This window comes from Typopeltis vanoorti, chromosome 23, assembly GCF_054136105.1.
Source record: "Typopeltis vanoorti isolate ZY-2024b chromosome 23, IOZ_Tvanoo_1.0, whole genome shotgun sequence".
Taxonomy (NCBI): domain Eukaryota; kingdom Metazoa; phylum Arthropoda; class Arachnida; order Uropygi; family Thelyphonidae; genus Typopeltis; species Typopeltis vanoorti.
In genome coordinates, this window is record NC_143571.1 from 75,214,162 (window position 1) to 75,234,429 (window position 20,268).

The 20,268-nt window shown below is 35.5% G+C and overlaps 1 protein-coding gene and 1 long non-coding RNA gene across 3 annotated transcripts in view; one reads left to right on the plus strand and one right to left on the minus strand.

The window, feature by feature from the left end:
• Nucleotides 1-8,760, plus strand: part of LOC150093995 (glucosaminyl-phosphatidylinositol-acyltransferase PIGW-like) — an 81,226-nt gene extending 72,466 nt beyond the window's left edge. For both annotated transcript variants that reach the window (XM_090412901.1, XM_090412902.1), the window contains exons 7-8: nucleotides 7,539-7,680; nucleotides 8,086-8,760. In XM_090412901.1, the coding sequence (XP_090269027.1) occupies nucleotides 7,539-7,680; nucleotides 8,086-8,478 (535 nt within the window). In that variant the 3' untranslated portion in view covers nucleotides 8,479-8,760. The remainder of the gene's footprint in view (nucleotides 1-7,538; nucleotides 7,681-8,085) is intronic.
• LOC150093996 (uncharacterized) overlaps nucleotides 1-18,568 on the minus strand; it is a 40,521-nt gene extending 21,953 nt beyond the window's left edge. The window contains exon 1 of the long non-coding RNA XR_016550313.1: nucleotides 18,287-18,568. This is a non-coding gene — a long non-coding RNA (uncharacterized LOC150093996). The remainder of the gene's footprint in view (nucleotides 1-18,286) is intronic.
• Nucleotides 18,569-20,268: the final 1,700 nt, after the last annotated feature.

Sequence of the window (20,268 nt, forward strand, 5' to 3'; positions counted from 1 at the left end):
ACAAGTTACAGGAAATGCTGGTTGATTAAAAAAAAAAGTTAATGTGAAATTTGGCATTGTTGGGACCTTGCAATATTTTCATAGTCAAGTTGATATGAAGAAGTGGCCAATCGCACACAATCATCCAAATGATCATTTGTAATTTGGTTTCTTAATTGATTTTTTATGATGGTCATATTTGAAAAAGCGGATTCTGACAAGTATGTCGATCTGAAACACAACAGAATTTTTCACACAACATCAGTTAATATTGGGAATTTTTCATGTGCATATTTCCAAATGACTTCATTGTTTATTGATTTTAAATGTAAACTATTCTGAATGTTTATTATCTCAAGTTCTACTTCAGCTTGGTTTATATCAGACAGCCCACTAATTTTATCTGAAATTTCTGTGATGTTCGAGTTTTCTTGAAATGGATTATTGATAAAAGATACAATCATTTCAGTTTTATGAAATATTTAAATCTTGAATTTATTTCTTTCTCAACTAATTCTATTTCACGAATAAATTCTTTTAAATCATAGTGAAGCATGATTCTAGTAGTAAGACTTATACGTTGGTTAGACATAACTGGTAATTAATTTACGGAATTCACAACGCATATGAAGTATATTAATTAAAGATACTTTAATGAATCACTTCTATATTTCGGCAATGTCACATTGCCATCTTCGGGAACATAAAGATATGGTATGTGCACTAAGGAACAAAGCAAATGAGGAAGAAAGTAATAAACTAATTCTGTTCCTAAAGTCCTAATGGTGCCCTCTTGCGGGCTAATTTGGTAGTCTTGGCCGTTGGGCTGAAGTTCTCATAATGAAAGTCTCCCAAATTTGGGGCAGTTTCATGCACCCAAATTTGTTGAGGTTAGGAACGTTTTTTAGAGCTGCTGAAGATTCTTTGAACAATCTTTCGTATTTAAACTTGCTGCGATGGATTATTTTTGTTTTCTTCCAACGAATTTTATGGCGGGTATCCAAGGCATGGTCTGCCAACCCAGAGCGGCTGTACCGGAAACCGGATGTAGTCCTGGTGTTCAGAAATCCTGATATTTGTTGTTCTGCCTGTTTGGCCAAAGTAGGACAATTTGCAGCTGCAAGGGACCTGGTATACACCAGGTAGGTCTAGGGGAAGTAGTTGGTCTTTGGTAGAGCGGATAAGGGATGCCAACTTTTTATATGGTCTGTAACAGGAAGTAAGGTCATATTTTTTGAGGATATTAGTTATTTTTTCAGAGGTACCCTGGATGTAGGGGATAGTGATAGACTTGGTGTAGTCTTTATTGTGGAGGGGGGTTGTGGTTATTAGGTTTTAGTATTTTTTGGATTTTCTTGGGGTTATAGCCATTGGCTAAGAAAGTGTTGAGGATGTGGTTTAGTTCAATAGTCAGGGCCTTGTCATCTGAGCAGATTAATTTTGCCCTGTTATATAGTGTTTTTATCACCCCATATTGTTGTGAGGGGGGGTGGTGGGATTGCTGGTGAATGTATCTGCCAGTGTGGGTGGGTTTTCTGTAAACAGAGAAAACCAAAGATCCATCAAGCTGGCAGGTGATTGAAGTGTCTAGGAAGGGGAGGGTGTTGTTTTCCTCTTTTTCTAAGGTGAACTGGATTCTGGGATGTTGGTTGTTTAAGTGTGTTAGGAAGGAGTGGAGTGTGTCTGAGCCATGTGGCCAAATAGCAAACACATCATCCACATAACGAAGCCAAATAGTGGGTTTTTGTGGGGCGGAGTTTAAGGCTTTCTCTTCAAATGTCTCCATAAAGAAATTGGCCAAGGGTGGGGAAAGTGGTGAATCCATGGCTGTCCCCTCTATCTGTTTGTAGAATTTTCCTTGCCAAACGAAATAGCCTGAGTTCATTGTGAACTGAAATAGGGCTGAGATATCGGGAGGAAACTTGGCTTGGATGAGCTCAAGGGTTTCTTTGAGTGGGACATTAGTGAATAGGGAGGAGACGTCAAAACTGACCATTATGTCAGTGTGTTGGAGTGTGAGGTTTTCTATACTGGCTTTAAAGTGGGCTGAGTTTTTTATGTGTGATGGTGTGTTGCCAGTGTAGTGTGTGAGCGTTTTGGCTAAATGTTTGGCTAATTTATATGTGGGGGAATCAATGCCATCCACTATGGGACGCAATGGCACATTTTGTTTATGTATTTTTGGGAGTCCATATAATCGGGGGGGGGGGGGGTCTAGAGTTATAAGGTTTAAGTTTGTTGGTGACTTCCACAGGCCAAGAAGTGACCTTCTTAAGGAGTCTGTGGATAGTTCTAATTTGAGAGTTGGTCGGATTATATTCAATGGGGAGGTAAGTAGTACGGTCTCGTATTAAAGAATTTAGCTTACCTTTGTAGTCTTTTTGATTGAGTACCACAGTGGCGCTTTCCTTATCAGCTTTGGTAATTACTATTTTCGAAGATGGCAATGTGACATTGCCGAAATATAGAAGTGATTCATTAAAGTATCTTTAATTAATATACTTCATATGCGTTGTGAATTCCGTAAATTAATTACCAGATAGTGAAGCATTTCTTGATTTTGTTCAAAAAAATTTTAATAAATATGGGAGATATCTAAATTCGTGGTCATTTATATTTTTCTTTAATAAAAGTAAGTATTGTTGGAAGGTTTTTATTGAACTTAACATGTCAATTAAATTTTTATCTCTACCTTGTAACTCTAAATTTAAATTGCTTAATTTCATACAGAAATCTACTAAAAATGATTAGTGTAATAACCATCTTTTATCGCTCAATTGTGGATAAATATCTCCTTTTTCATCAAGAAAATTTTTTAAATCATTAATTAATACAAGAAATCTTTCTAAAAATTGACTTCTATCTACTGAGCCAGCAAACATTATTGTACAACAGAAGTTCCCTATCATCATCTGCCTGTAATTTAAATAACTGCTGTTGCAGGGCTTTTCCTCGAATTTACAATTTTAAATGTAATATCCAAAATATCTTTTGTGTTTAATCTTTTACTACACAGTACTTGTTGGTGAATAATACAGTGGTAGTACGTTAAAAAATCTGGATATTTGTCATCGTTTTTACATAATGAAATGAAGCCTGATTTATTACCTATCATTGCAGGAGCACCATCAGTAGTAATAGACACAAGTTTAAAAAGCGGAAGTTTGTGTTGTTTCACAAATTCATCAAATGCCGAAATTTTTGTCTTCTCTCCTAGTCCTTCCCAATAATGGTATAATTTTCAAAAGTTCTTTTTTACTTGAATAATCTTGAAATACCATTAACTGAGCAATATCAATGAAGTCTATTACACTTTTTTATAAAATCTTTATCAAGTAGCTTTATTTTTATCCTTTATACCATTACGTCCAATAGTTGATGGAATCTATTCTCCCACTTACCAACTATCCAAGTATCTTGCGAAGATTTTACAACAACACATTCACGTTTCGGATACTTATATTAAAAACTCAAAACATTTTATAGATAAAATAAAAAACATCCCTATTTTTGAAGAGGATATACTAGCAAGCCTGGACATCACATCTCTGTTTACTAACATTCCAGTGGTTGAAGTCATCAACATCTTAGACAAATTGTTCCCAAGAAACATCACTACTTTGTTCAATCACTGTTTAACTTCTAACTATTTCATTTGGCAAGAAACAATCTACAAACAACTCACTGGATTAGCTATGGGTAGCCCCATCTCACCTCCTTGTGCTGACTTATTCATGGAAGATCTAGAGAAAAAAATCTTAACCCAGATCTTTCCAAAACCGAAAATCTGGTACAGATATGTAGATGACATCTTTATCATTTGGGATCATACAAAAGAAGAACTAATGAATTACCTCAACCAAATCAATAGTTTCCACAGTACCATCAAATTCACATTAGAAATGGAAAAAGATAAAAAACTGCCATTCCTTGACATTTTAATAAAGAAACAATCCAATAATAGTATCAACCTGTCTGTATACAGAAAACCTACAAATACTGGACGTTACCTCCATTTCAACTCAGCTCATCACATAGCTCAGAAACTTAGCATTATCCATAGTCTCAAGAAAAGAGCTATACAATATACGACAGACAAGGATGATCTACTAACGGAATTAACCACAATATCCAGAGAACTTTCTTTAAATGGTTACCCTAAAAAACTCTATAACAAGATTCTATTTACTGATATACCACATCGACAACGTGATGACGTCCAATACATCAGTACAATTACAATTCCTTTTGTCAACAACCTTTCCAAAAAATTAGCTAACCTTTTAAAACCATACAAGATCAGAGTGGCATTCAAACCAATCAATACTATTCGGAAATTTTTAAGATCACCGAAAGATCCTCACCCATTCTACAAATACTCTGGAGTATATAATATACCTTGCTCATGTGGTATTAGTTACGTAGGTCAGACATCTAGAAGCTTCGAAACGAGAAAGAAAGAACACATAGGATATGTCAGAAATAACAGACGACATTTCAGGCCTTTCATGCCACTTTGCCTCTACTAACCATCACATTGAGTGGGATAAGAGCCTTATGCCATACATAGAAGATAACTACCATTCAAGAACCTTTAAAGAAGCAGCTACAGTCATCCATAAAACTGAAAACCTAAACAAGAATCAAGGTCTAATTTTACCAGAAATTTGGAAAACTTTTATCAGATCATTAAATATCAAAGAAATGAACTTTCATAACAATTACGTCATGAGTCATCACGAATAAATCACGTTAACGAGACATGCACAATACCAATTTTTTGTATGATTTAGAACCATCGGTTATAACCTAGTCTGTAACCTTCATTTTGTGCTTACTGATTTGTATTCCCTGAGGATGCCAATAGAAACAGATTGGCGAAACATGTAGGAGGATAAAAATAAAGCTACTTGATAAAGATTTTATAAAAAAGTGTAATAGTCTTATGAATAATTGTCAAGAAAAAATTCAACATCAGTGAAGTCGTTTGATTCATCAAATTGTAATGAAAACGCAACACACTGGTGAATGTCTGACATTAACCTGGCCTGGAAACTTTTCTCTGGCAATTGGAACTCTTCCTTTCGGTAATTTGAAACCTTGTCTGCAGCCTAGAAGTAGTTTCTCTCTAGCGGTGTCTCAAACCGAGAAGCTGCTTTCTGGAAGCGGGAAACTCCTCTCTCTCAAGCAATGTGGATCCTGGCAGTCTCTCTGACGGCGACTCTGGACCGGGCAGCCTTCTCTCTGACAGCAATTCTGGAACCAGGACCCCTTCTGCTTGCTTCAGTCCCTTTTTATTAGGCCTCCTCTGAGACCTCCGCTTTCTTTTGATTGTAAGTTGCCGACCATCGGAAATTTGTTTGAACTCTTTCTGACTGACTTCGGAGATGTTTACACTTAGAGCCTGCAAGCCTTTCTCATACATACATACAAGTTTCACTAACAATGCTGCCATGTACAGCTTCGGCATCAAAAACATTGCCTTTGTTTTTAACACTCTAACACATTCTTATTAAAGCAGTATGTACAGTTAGCTTCAAAAGTGTTATTTACAAAAACATCTAATACAAACTATACCAAGACAAAGTTTTTTTTTACAATATTCACATGTGACTCAACCTAAGTAAAAAATTGATATAATATGCTTTTGAATATTTAATATTTAAGTTACAATCGAGTTTTTACACTTTGCTTATAATCGTATTCACTCGGCTTGCTGTTTGACTTCCACTGATCCAAATTAATTCATTTACCCAGACTTATAAGAAAATTACTGATTTGACAATTTTAACAAAAAATAAACAATAGCAATACACTTAAAGCGAATTAAAAATAATGATAAATAAAATGTTGTTTTCAGTTTTAATTAAATGTGTAAGTAAGGAGGAATACACAAAAGATCAACCAAAAATTGCTCCGTGATCAACAGGTTGAACACCCCTGCCCTATACCATATGGAGATCTGTTATGCAAATTAGAACAAATGAAGATAGATATGACACTGGTTATATGGATATGAGGGATGGCTGATGGACAGATACCAGAAAGTGGTATACAGAGTTGTAGAATCCAGGAGAAAACAAGTGACCCGTGGTGTGCCACAAGGTTCTATACTAGGATCATTACTATTTAATTTATATATAAATGATATAGGAAACAAACTGAACTATTCAGCTGTTTGCTGAATAGTTCCCTTCAGTTGCACTTACCACTGTTGCCATTGCAGAAAATCAATTCCAGTACTGATGTCTTTTGTGCATAGAGCAAGAAAATGCTGGAAAAAAAAAGCACGAATAATGATATAATTATAGTGGTGGTAGATGGCGTTGGTGGTGTAGTTGCAGTCATTGTAGTTGGTGGATTGAGTTGTAGAATAGGTGCCCTCCCTCGATGAGTCTTTGCACCCCTCTGGAGGTGTCACATAATAGTATTTCAATGAAATTATAAGAAGCTATTTACTTTTCATCAAAGGCACATGTTGACAGCAGCATTAGCAAGCATGTCATGAAGAACCTGTGTGTGACTAATGCAACTCATATAGCATCACATAGCATTTGTTAGATTGGCAACTGAGAACCTAGAAAATAAGTGAGTAGCTGATAATGAAGGGAGAGAGAAAAGCAGTGGAAAATTTGAAGTTATGGAATAATATGGATCCACACTTTCCATAAAATTAATTGAGAAATACAACAAAAGTTCTAAAAATTGCATAGATATAGTCTGTTAGCAGCAATTTGATATGCTAATACTTTTAAAGTACTTCTTAATAGGATTTAGTTTAATTGAAGAAAGCAAAGCACCTTCTGCCTTTTTAACAGTTGGAAGAAGAGAAACTAAATTAATATATGTACCTTCATTATGCTATGCATGAACTAATTTTTCATATGGCATGAAAGATATGAGTTTTTTCTGTTGATACATATTCTCTCTACTACTGGAACATAGGACTGTTTTTTCTTGTAGAAAGTTTTTCCACTTTTTACAAATAAACTTGCCAAGAAATTATAATCTTATTTAATCTTCTATCCAAGTGTAAGCAAACAAATTTTATGCATGCAGTATCTTCAAAACTAGGCCACTTGTGTATAGAGGCTTAACTTAACATCAATTGCTGTAGTATCCTGCAATGCAGAGCACACCTCTCCTTTTGGATGTGCATAATGCTATGCATTATGAGATGGCCACTACCTATATAATAAGTGCAAGTTTAACTATTTTTTTCTTGTTAAAAAGGAAAGGACGACTGAGAAGAATTGATATATAATTTGCCTGTTCTGCTTAGTTCACTCAGAAAATTAACAGCTGAAAATTTACTTGGAGTTTTGCAGTCAAAGGAATGCAGTTTGATAGATTATTGTGATAGTAGAAAATTTTTCCAATTTTTAATTTCTTAGTTAGAAATTAAACTTGCCAAGAAATTATATTCTTGTTTAATCCTTTATTGCCATGTTTTCATGAATAAAATATTTTAATAATATTTTCATTAATCATGATTTTATTGCCAAACCTTGTATACAAGTATATAGCATAATGCCATTCCAATTTTACTCATTTTTCAGAAGAACTCTTAGGGAATGGCTGAAGGTTGTTGCAGTCTTATATATTATTGGTATAATTACTTGGGTGGTCATGCTACTGTTACATATACATGTGGAGCCTGTGTCAAGAAGATTAGCAAACTTTTCATATTGTATGTGGATTGTAAGTATATATATATATATATGTATGTGTGTGTATATATATATAATGAATTATTGCAAGATACGGGTCCTTAGTCACACTTTTAAGTGTAATCAGATCTATAAACATGCTTTTTTATGTGCTTCTGTCATATCCAAATGTCATTTGATTTAATATTTACATCTAGAATAAAATATTGTAATATAACATGATAAATAAAAGAAAAAAAATTGTAAATATTGGATATAATAAACTAATGCATGCAGAAAACCTAGAAGTCAGTAGAAATTGCAATATGTATTACATTCGTATCTGTAGCATGTGCTTTTAATTATAAGCATAACAGTTGATTACTGTACTTAATTTAATTGTTACATTTTTAATTTTAATCCAAGTTTATAATATTATTGATAATTCTTTTGACAGGTTTCTACATTTGCTATTCAGAGTGGATTACATCTTTTATGTAATTTAGGTATCAAAATTCTTTCTGTCCAAGGGCTCTTAAGAAGTAAGTCTAGTACCCACTTAATAAATGCAGTTACAGAAGCAGACCAATTACCAGCCAGTGTTTCCTCTGATATTAAGAGAGTTCAACAAGAAACACACAATACTCAGTATTCTATTCTTTGGAATGCTATAAACAGGAATGCACTAGCCTATTTTTTATTGTCAAATATAATAACTGGTTTAGTAAATATTTGCATAAAAACAATAAATGTCACTCCAGGATTTTCTTTTTTAATTCTTTTACTCTATATGATATTGTTATCTGTTTTAACTGTTATATTTGATAATGTAGCCCATATGACATCTTAATGTATTTAGCTGCTAAATTCTATATTATTGTGTTTCTATTGTTTTAAGTGATGTAGGTGTTTAGATTTGCAGAGTTATATAACTCAACCAATCTTTCATTTAGGAAACACTGACATCTTAAATGAAATGTTGGATCATGAACTAATCTTCGACTTTTTCAGTAAATATTTACTTCATTGAATAATCACTAGTGCATTTCCTCATGGAGAAAATCTTTGTATCATTATTTTTGCTGATATGACTTAACTCACTGAAAATTTGTCTGGAAAAAATGGCATTATTGTGTAAGCTTATGTATAAAAATTATTTATCTGTAATTTTAAAAATTGCAATTGTTTAATAGTTTTCTATAGTCTGCATAAAAAAAAAAAAATGTATTTTTAATTTTAAGGCATCTTCCAGAATTGCTAACTGATTTTTCCTTGGCATTTTTAAATGTTCTGAACTACCATAATTCTACTTTTGAGAAAAACTTTTGAATGCGAAATTAAGAATTATCTACACGTTAGCATAAGAAAAGTATATTTAATATATACTGCGAGATATTCCAATTTGAAAATAACAAACTATCAGCAGTAGCTTGAGGAAAAACAGTTTTTTACAAGGTAGAATATAAACAATTGATCATTCAAAATTAGAATGAGCTGTGTGATGTTACATCACCAATCACAATATTATTTCACTGAAGAAAGGTAAACATAAGAGTGCAGAATAAATTACACGTAAAATTTACAATACCATACTAAAAAACGTAATTTATTAAATCATACTAAAGATATCGATTATTAAATAACTTAAGGAATTCACAATGTATACTGGAATATAAATTAAAATAAACTTTAATATATACTTCCAATATTTCGGCAATGTCATGTTGCCATCTTCATGGGAACATAAGACTAAGACACGTGCATGCAGGCACTAAAACAGCATATGAGGTCAAAGATAGGAAACTACTGTTTTTCCTAAAGTCCTGATGGTGCCTCCTGGTTTTAGTATTTTTTTGGGGTTATAGCCATTGGCTGAGAAAGTGTTAAGGATGTGATTTAGTTCAGTGGTTAGGGCATTGTCATTTAAACAGATTAGTTTAGCCCTGTTATATAGTGTCTTAATAACTCCATATTGTTGTGGGGGGGGGGTGAATGTACCTGCCTGTATGAGTGGATTTTCTATAAACTGAAAAAACCAAGGTTCCATCAGGCTGGCTAGTGACTAGTGAGTCTAGGAAAGGGAGGCTGTTGTTTTCCTCTTTTTCCAGGGTGAACTTGATTCTGGGGTGTTGGTTGTTTAAGTGTGTTAAGAAGAAGAGGAGTGTATCAGAGCCATGTGGCCAAATAGCAAACACATCATCAACATAGTGAAGCCATATGGTAGGTTTTTGTGGGGCAGAGTTTAAGGCTTTCTCTTCAAAAGTCTCCATAAAGAAGTTGGCCAAGGGTGGGGAGAGTGGTGAACCCACGGCTGTCCCCTCTATCTTTTTTGTAGAATTTTCCCTGCCAAACGAAATAGCCTGAGTTCATTGTGAACTGAAATAGGGCTGAGATATCAGGAGGAAATTTGGTTTGGGTGAGCTCTAGGGTTTCCTTGAGTGGGATATTTGTGAATAGGGAGGAGACGTCAAAACTGACCATTATGTCAATATGTTGGAGTATAAGGTTTTCTACGCTGGCTTTGAAGTGGGCTGAGTTTTTTGTGTGTGATGGTGTGTTGCCAGTAGTGTGTGAGCGCTTTGGCTAATTTGTACGTGGGGGATATCACTGCCATCCACTATGGGATGTAATGGCACATTTTGTTTATGTATTTTTGGAAGCGGGTGTCTAGAGTTAAAAGGTTTTAGTTTGTTGGTAACTTCCACAGGCCAAGAAGTGACCTTCCTAAGGAGCGTATGGAGTTTTCTAATTTGTGAGTTGGTGGGATTATATTCAATAGGGAGGTAGGAAGCCCGATCTAATAATAAAGCATTAAGCTTACCTGTGTAGTCAGTTTGGTTGAGAACCACAGTGGGGTTCCCCTTATCCGCTTTGGTGATTACTATTTCTTTGTTTTTCTTCATTTCCTGTAGAGCTTTATATTCACTATTGGATATGTTCGTTTTTGGTGGTCTTGCTTTCCAGTATACGTTGTGATTTCCTTAAGTTATTTAATAATCATGTGCAGCCAACTTATAAGCCTTTCTACCAGAATTACTAAAGATATCATTGGACAGATGTAGTATCTAGAAGGCCTTAATTAAAACAAACTTAATGTGTTATTCAAATCAAACTTTCCCATATTTTTGACAAGAATAGGTAGTCATTCCGATTCAAGTTAGGGCTTTGAAGTAAGGCCCTAGCACTCCCTTTGAATAAGCATTCAAATTTATACTGACATCTGTGTACACGGCGAGTTTTGTCTCTTCCTGATGTATACCAAGTGCTATGTGACTGCCATCTTTCTTACTTTGGACAAACCGGACATTCTATGGAAAAAAGAATACAAGAACATCAATCTTATATTCTTCACAACAAATCTGATAAGTCTGGATTGGCGCAATATGGAATAGAGACAAACCACAACATTCTCTGGTCCAAAATTCGCCTTCTACACAGATGTCGGTATAAATTCGAACACCTATTCAAAGAGAGTGCTGAGACCTTACTTCAACTCGAATTGGAATGACTGCCTATCCTTGTCAAAAGTTTGATCCGATTCAAGTTAGGGTGTTGAAGGCCTTTTAGATACTACATCTGTCTAATGATATCTTTAGTATGATTTTATAAATAAGTTTTTTGTATAACATTGTAAATTTATTCTGCACTCTTATGTTTACCTTTCTTCAGTGAAATGATATGATTAGCGATGTAGCATCACGCACTCGTTCTAATTTTGAATGATCAATTGTTTGTGTTCTACCTTGTAGAAAACTGTTTTCTGTCAAGTCACTGATGATAGTTTGCTATTTTCGAACTGAAATATCTGGTAGTATATTAAATATACTTTTCTTGTGCTAACATGTAGATAATTCTGAACTACCATAAGCATATAATGGAAGGGCCTCATGGTGCAAGAAGTATCTGAGAATCTACATAAAAATTACTAATTTTTCAGAAGGAATGGCTGAAGGTTGTTGTAGTCATATATTATTGGCATAATTACTTGGATGACCATGGCATTGTTACATACACATGTGGCGCCTACATCTCTTACCAACTCAACCTCCCACTTTTGCACAGGAGTTAGCTTTCTGCAATATGTGTATTCTATTATATTTCCATGGCAAATGTTCATCTGAAATAGAATCAATAATTCTTCAACTCAGTACTAAGTCCGTTGGAACGTGTGCAGCTTCAGCCCACAATCTCTTCACAGTACACCTGGAAACCCACAGAACTAGTTTCTTTTCCTTCTCCTTCATTCTTGCTACTGCTGTATTGTAGTCTTCCCCATCCCCTTATGTTGTATTCCCAAGGAATACAATATATTAAATCAAATGTAAACCAGTTCCTTGTTTACATTTGATTTAAAAGCCTGTATATTGTATTCCTTTCTCAACCCTCTACCTATATATGGTATTAATGTACTATAGGTTGATTAATCAACCTATAGTACATTAGTGTTGATACACCTCGTGTGTATCAACATAAAAAAAAAATGAGGTAGCTGTTTTCCCTCCATTTGGTGGGGGAGAGAGACACAGACATATTTAATTTCAGAGGTGGTGCTTCATGTGAGCTTTCTACAAAAAAAATGTGGAACTAGTTTTCAAATCCAGACTTTTTTTTATCTTCAGGAAAAGGAAATCCCAGTTCCGGAAACAACAAATTACACGATAATCACAGTAATTAACTTTAATGAAAGTAGAGATATTTCGTACTGAAAATAACAGTACATCATCAGTGTGTAGAAAAAACGCAAATCAAAGAAACAGGAATACAAGGCACATACAACAATCAGTTTATCAAATAAAAAACGGTTGCTAGAAATTAATAAATAATATTAAAACTATTTTTGATGGTTACATAAAATGAGAATCTCCCAAACTTTTGGGAGAGAGAGAGAGAGAGAGACAATCATTCCGATTCAGATTTGGCCGATGTAAAAGGGCTTCACAATTTTCTTTGAAAGGCATTCATATTTAAAACTGCTTCTGTTGAAGGCAAGCTTCATCCCACCAGATACTGTTTAGTGTCAATACTATGTTGTGCCAGACCAGACTTTTGAGGTTTCATGTATTCAATATAATATTGATGTTCATTAATTCTTTTTTCCACAGAATGGCCTGTCCCAAGTATGTCGGATTACATTCACAAGGTATCTGATAAACGCCAGCTAATGATAGAGGTGACAGTTTGTCTTTTGTAGATGGCAACAGATGAGAAATTTTGTTGATAAGAAAATATGTTGGAATAAGGTGATACTTCTTCAAATTTCTACCAATAGGTTCATAGATACCAGAAATATAAGGGATTGGAATCCTGAGGTGTTGGAACATAGGAATCAATTATCTTCTGGATTTTATGAGGGTTGTAACCATTAAATTCTGTGGAAAAAAGAATTAATGAACATCATTATTATATTGAACACATGAAATCTCAAAAGTCTGGTCTGGCACAGCATAATATTGACACCAAACACAGTATTCAGTGGGATGAAGCTTGTCTTCTTCATAGAAGCAGTTTTAATAAATATGAACGGCTTTTCAAAGAAAGTTGCGGAGCCTTTTTACATTGGCCAAATCTGAATTGGAATGATTGTCTCTTCCCCCCTCCCTAAAAGTTTGGGAGATTGCCATTTTATATGTAACCATCAAAAATTGTTTTATTATTATTTATTAATATATTAATTCTAGCACATGCTTTTAATTGGTAAGCCGATTGCTGTATGTACCTTATATTCCCATTTCTTTGATTTGCTTGTTTCTATGCACTGATGACGTACTGTTATTTTCAGTAGGAAATAGCTGTACTTTCATTTCATTAACATTAATTACTGTGTTTATCATGTAATTTGTTGTTTATAGTCACACAGGTACCTTTTAAAGATGCCAGTTCCAGAGAATTCCCCAAATTTTTATTTTATTGATTTAATACTACAAGCTCCAACTCAACATCTAGAGCAAGAAGAAGAATAAACCCATCAGAAGAACTGAAGATAGGAACCATCAGTATAAGAAGTATTAATAGTAAGGAAATCCAACTTGCAGAAGAATTGGAAAAATATCACATGGACATAATTGGCATTACTGAGACAAAGAAGACAAAAACAAGTGACATCTTACTAAATAGATGTTATATTCGGGCAATAATGATCATGGCAAGGAAGGAGTAGCAATAACATTCAACACTAAACACGAAGATAATTCTCTCGATTGGAAGGCAGTTTCAAGTAGAGTGATATGGGTACACACTTCAAAATGTACGGTAATGGACAATGAAACTTGTTTGTTTGTGCCTATGGTCCCATAAAAGGTTCTTCTAAGGAAGAAGTGAGAGAATTTTTTGAGTCATTAGAACAGGTAGCTTATATAAAGAAAAAGTAGTACTTGTGAAAATCTAAACAGCAGATTTGGAAATTAACCCCACCAGTCACATGGAATGTTTTGGGAAAATTTGGAGAAAAGAGCAAAGCAAATAATAATGGTAAGTATTTGCTGAATTTCTGCTCAGGACATGGACTAATCATTACTAATACCAAATTCGAATATAAAGATGTGCACAAATTCACGTGGAGAGAAAGGACGATACAAGAAATAAAAAAGTCTCATTGACCACATCATTGTTGATAAAGATATCTTCATGCTGGTTCAAAATACAAGAGAGTACAGAAGATTTGAAATTGGAAGTAACCAATTGGAAGTGGCCCTTCTTTTAATGCATAACATTATACGTATCTGCAAGGAGATGTGTTTTGCATTATGGGAGATACTGAGATAAGAGTGATGGTAGCTTGACCACCTTTGCTGCAAGTTGCCTGGTGTTGTACTACCTTACCTCAGTCCTGTAGATTTCAGGTGCAAACTTTGTTTGCTCACATTTGGATAAAGGATTAAACTAAATTTATTATAGTCGAACCAAGTGCAAAATAAACTTCAACATCTTTCTCTAAATCCAGAGTAATTTAATAATAAGGTGGCACACCTTATGGCAACTCCTATAGGTAAAGATGACCTCTTCATTGCTTCTGCCTGGTATCTCCACTTCAGGGCCTGGGTCCCACTGACGAGACCTCAATAAAGGTCGAAACTGGTATGGGTAGCAGCCCTTCCCTTAATGCATAACATTATACATATCCGCAAGGAGATGTGTTTTGCATTATGGGAGATACTGAGATAGGAGTGATGGTAGCTTGGCCATCTTTGCTGCGAGTTTCCTGGTGTTGTACTACCTTACCTCAGTCCTGAAGATATTTTCAGGCATAAACTTTGTTTGCTCACACTTGGATAAAGGATTAAACTAAATTTATTATGGATAAATAGAACATTATACAGGGCAATACATAATCTATATTTAAGTTATAAGTCAGCAGTTACAACTGAAGAGAATACAGGAAGATGGGTTGATGTAAAATCAGGTGTAAGACAAGGATATATATTATTTCCACTCTTATCCATCATCTATATGGATTACATTATGAAATAAAGTAGTATTAGGTCTAGTATTAGAATTGGAGATGTCAAACTTAGCTCTTTGCTTTATGTAGATGTTGTACAGGTAACTCTCATATAACGCGAATGTTAGGTTTCATAAAATGCCGCATTATATAAATCGCATTATGCGAGACTCCAATCACACAGAAAAAGTAGGGTTATGTTCCGACATAGTTTTTTTTTTTTTAATTATATAAACAACGACATATCCAACAAAAAAATATTTTTATTTAATTCAGGTAATTTATGGGGGTTAAGAAAACAAACTATGAAACAAATACATAGTATAAAATTATAAAAATTACAAATTGTACGTAAAGTTCGTTGCACATAATGCATAAATATTTTAGGCAAAATAAAATAAAGTGCATATTTTAATCGTCATCACTGTCTTCAGAAATAACATTTCATAGAAGTTCTTTATTTATGAGTGGTCGGATGTCATCATCACTTGAAAACTCTTAGACATCATTTATATAATTCTCGTTGCATACTTCGGCTGGTTTAGTTATTAAGTTAGTAATAAGACCTTACTTACCGCCATGCAAAATAAAGTGTTTAGCTCCATATTATTAAGTTCATAATATGGAGCTAAACAAATATCCAACTATCTCGTGAATTTTCTGGAGTGCTCCATTGAGCGATCATTATCCGTAAAATAACTTTCTTTTCAAGTCCAATCCTTCTGCTAATTTCTTTAACGGATTCACCACAATCAGAATCTTCACCACCACTTAGTTCAACATCATCTATTAATTATACCAGTTCTTCCTCATTTAACTCTGTTTTCCCATCAATTAATTCACTAATTTCATTTTTAACCATATCACAAAAATATGTGTGATGTTTATTATACGACTTAGCTTGGCATCCACCTCCAGTGGATTGCTGAGCTAAGTCGTATTGATTCATTTAAATTCAAAGTCCTTACAACAACTCCTAGTTTTTCTCCATTTTTCAACTGATCCATGATTTTTCTTCGAGAGAAATTAATTTTCTTTTCAATGTTGATTTTTTCCCTTTTGTTGCAGTTTTAGTGGCCATTACTATAAAATAAATTTTTTACATAAAAAAAGCCTTACATATTGTATGTAGCTCACCAGAAAATAAAGTGCTCAGCTTGAATTAACACACTTATGATTTTTAATGTGCTTTCCTGGCAGAAAACGAAGACAATTTTCAACAAACACTTTTTACGGTAAACAATTGAAGTACATGAGTGCTAAAGGGTATTTCCTCTAATATTAACTACATGTGCGATACAGGCAGGCGCAAATTTAACAAAGATAAAATTTGATTTTTAAGTTGCACAGTGAAAAATATATGAAAACATTAAGGGTTACTACAATTTGTAGACCGTGTGATATCGAAACCGTGTTGTGTAAGTACCACGTTATACGAGGGTTACCTGTACTCCTAAACACATCTAATGTAAGTCTCCTGGATTCTCTAACTAAATTGAATAACAGCTCTAACAAACTTAAGTATAAAGAGCTAATAAGCTTCATTTCGGCAACAAAAACATTATTTAAATTAAGGGGATATTAAATCCCACATTGTTTTAAAACCGAATAAGAAACTCAAAGATTGGAATCAGAGAGTTTCTTGCCGAATATAGTATAATAAACTATAAAGTATCGGCGATCACTAAGCGTCCGCTAAATGCAAGTGGCCCAGCACGTAGTGCAATACCGGAAATCTCGCAGCAAAGTCGGTAAAGTTCTGATCACTATTCTTAGGTATTTACCATAATGTAAAAACACATTTCCTAGGAAATGTATGCTGTTATTACATTATGGTGGTGAGGTCACTACCCAGACCGGTTTCAGCCTTTTTTGAGGCTTCATCAGTGAGTAGCTAGACCGAGTTAATACCAAAGTGTATAGCGAAAAGAACTTTATACTCTGCTATATACGAGTTTCCGAACAGGTGCAACCATTAAGTTACTTAAGTATAAAGAGCTAATAAGCTTCATTTCGGCAACAAAAACATTATTTAAATTAAGGGGATATTAAATCCCACATTGTTTTAAAACCGAATAAGAAACTCAAAGATTGGAATCAGAGAGTTTCTTGCCGAATATAGTATAATAAACTATAAAGTATCGGCGATCACTAAGCGTCCGCTAAATGCAAGTGGCCCAGCACGTAGTGCAATACCGGAAATCTCGCAGCAAAGTCGGTAAAGTTCTGATCACTATTCTTAGGTATTTACCATAATGTAAAAACACATTTCCTAGGAAATGTATGCTGTTATTACATTATGGTGGTGAGGTCACTACCCAGACCGGTTTCAGCCTTTTTTGAGGCTTCATCAGTGAGTAGCTAGACCGAGTTAATACCAAAGTGTATAGCGAAAAGAACTTTATACTCTGCTATATACGAGTTTCCGAACAGGTGCAACCATTAAGTTACTTAAGTATAAAGAGCTAATAAGCTTCATTTCGGCAACAAAAACATTATTTAAATTAAGGGGATATTAAATCCCACATTGTTTTAAAACCGAATAAGAAACTCAAAGATTGGAATCAGAGAGTTTCTTGCCGAATATAGTATAATAAACTATAAAGTATCGGCGATCACTAAGCGTCCGCTAAATGCAAGTGGCCCAGCACGTAGTGCAATACCGGAAATCTCGCAGCAAAGTCGGTAAAGTTCTGATCACTATTCTTAGGTATTTACCATAATGTAAAAACACATTTCCTAGGAAATGTATGCTGTTATTACATTATGGTGGTGAGGTCACTACCCAGACCGGTTTCAGCCTTTTTTGAGGCTTCATCAGTGAGTAGCTAGACCGAGTTAATACCAAAGTGTATAGCGAAAAGAACTTTATACTCTGCTATACGAGTTTCCGAACAGGTGCAACCATTAAGTTACTTAAGTATAAAGAGCTAATAAGCTTCATTTCGGCAACAAAAACATTATTTAAATTAAGGGGATATTAAATCCCACATTGTTTTAAAACCGAATAAGAAACTCAAAGATTGGAATCAGAGAGTTTCTTGCCGAATATAGTATAATAAACTATAAAGTATCGGCGATCACTAAGCGTCCGCTAAATGCAAGTGGCCCAGCACGTAGTGCAATACCGGAAATCTCGGAAATAATAACAGCATACATTTCCTAGGAAATGTGTTTTTACATTATGGTAAATACCTAAGAATAGTGATCAGAACTTTACCGACTTTGCTGCGAGATTTCCTAGATTAATTGGTCTAGCTGATGTCCACCTACTGAGAAGTCCAGCCGCTGTTTTTTTTTTTCCTGAGATCGAGAGAGCCTGAGAATCCTGTGCGAGCCCTGCTGCATGATAACTGCAAGTCAACTTGGTAAGACCCTTATCTTGTTATTTTCCTGTTTTTCTCTGATGATATCTGATATTTTTGATCTTGCCTGTCGGTCAGTCTTCCGCCGGTTAGTAGGAGATTTTTTTTTGCGGACGGGGAACGCTTGGCGTTTCTCTTCCCCCCCCCCCCCCCTGGAAGGTCCACTGGATCCTTCCTTTTTTTTTTTCGAGAAATTATAAGGATACTCTTAATATGACTTCCTTCTTACCTAGAGTGAAAATCCTCGGTTTCGAGGTAAAATCTAGCATCGAAAAGCGGACGTTCGCGAAAGCTTTAATAGATACGGTAGGGATAAATAATATATTCGGTTTTACCCCGTACGGGGGAGGGAGGTTCCAGGTCGTTGTAAAAGACGAAGCAACAAGAGAAAAACTCTCTTTAGGAATTCAATGCGAAGGACAAAAATACCTCCCTACTTTAATAGGGAGTATGTTAAAAACGATCAGAATAGACAGATTCCCAGTCGAATATTTAGAAAGCGGGGACGCTCTAATTAAGAATCTTTTTTCCAAATGGGGAACAGTTAAAGAGGTCAGAATAATGCAGGACAGTGACATCCCAGAATGGAAGTCGGGGGTGGTATACGTCTCCATGGAGATGAAAACACCCGTTCCTAACTTCGTCTTTATCGGTTCAGCCAGGGTAATGATCAATTACCCTGGTGTCAAGAAGCAGTGCTTCAGATGTGGATCCTTCGAACATATGGGGGCAGACTGCCCCAGAGGCAAATGCCAAAACTGCTTGAGAGCAGGTCATGGCCTGGATAAATGCGATCAAGCATGTTTAAAATGCGGGGACACAAAGTAAATGCATGCCCGCGTAGAACAGCTGCGGAAATCACAGGAGGTAATATAACCCCTGACTCCGCAGTACCTACAGAAAACCCTGCGATTGCAGAGCAAGAAGCAGCTCCATCCGTACAGCCAACACCTGACACAATGTTGATAGAAGATCCTAAAGTGTTGAAACAAACCACACCAAGAAAACCAGAAAAGAAGAAGCAGCGCTCCTCAAAGGTAGAAACCCCTACTAGCAAAACAGAAACAAGAGAAGAAAAAATGGAAGCAAACAGTGCTGCAAAACGCACGAGAGACTCGGACACGGAAGAAAATAAAAGGACAAAAGCCAGCAGCCCAAATCCAACAGAAAATAATAGTGAAACCCCAACACCAGCAAAGGAAAATCTAACAACAATGGGGGAACCAGGGGAACTGGAATCCCAGATCTCCGGTAAAGAAGACTCTGACGACGATATGAAATTCTAAGACAGCAACATGGAGGATAACAATACAACAGCCCCCCCCGCCCCCCCAGAAATCCAGGAAGTTCGTAAACGAAGTAACACCTCCCCCAACCTCTAAAATGAACCAAAGTTTTAAAATTGCAACATTAAACGTAAGCGGTCTGCGCAATCCTCAGGCGCAAAGCGCTGTCTGGAGACTGATGCTAATGCATAATATCAACATTTTATTCTTACAAGAAACCCACTTTTACAAACACTGGGACGTGGAGAACTTTTCGAGAAGCTACCCGGTTACCAGCTACTGGTGCTTCGGGGAAGCTCACTCGCGAGGGGTGGGGATACTAATTCGCCCCCCAATCGCGGGGGGGTTCTTCAATGTCCAGAAAGACGCTGCGGGACGTTTTTTGTCCGTGGACTGGAAGTACGGTGGCCGTAACACCCGGTTTGTGGCTGTCTACGCCCCGAATAACCCCCACCAACGAGACGGTTTCTTTGCCACACTGGAAAACTATTTTCTTGGTGCGCAACACCTAATCGTGGCGGGCGACTGGAACTGTATAGAAGATGCACGAT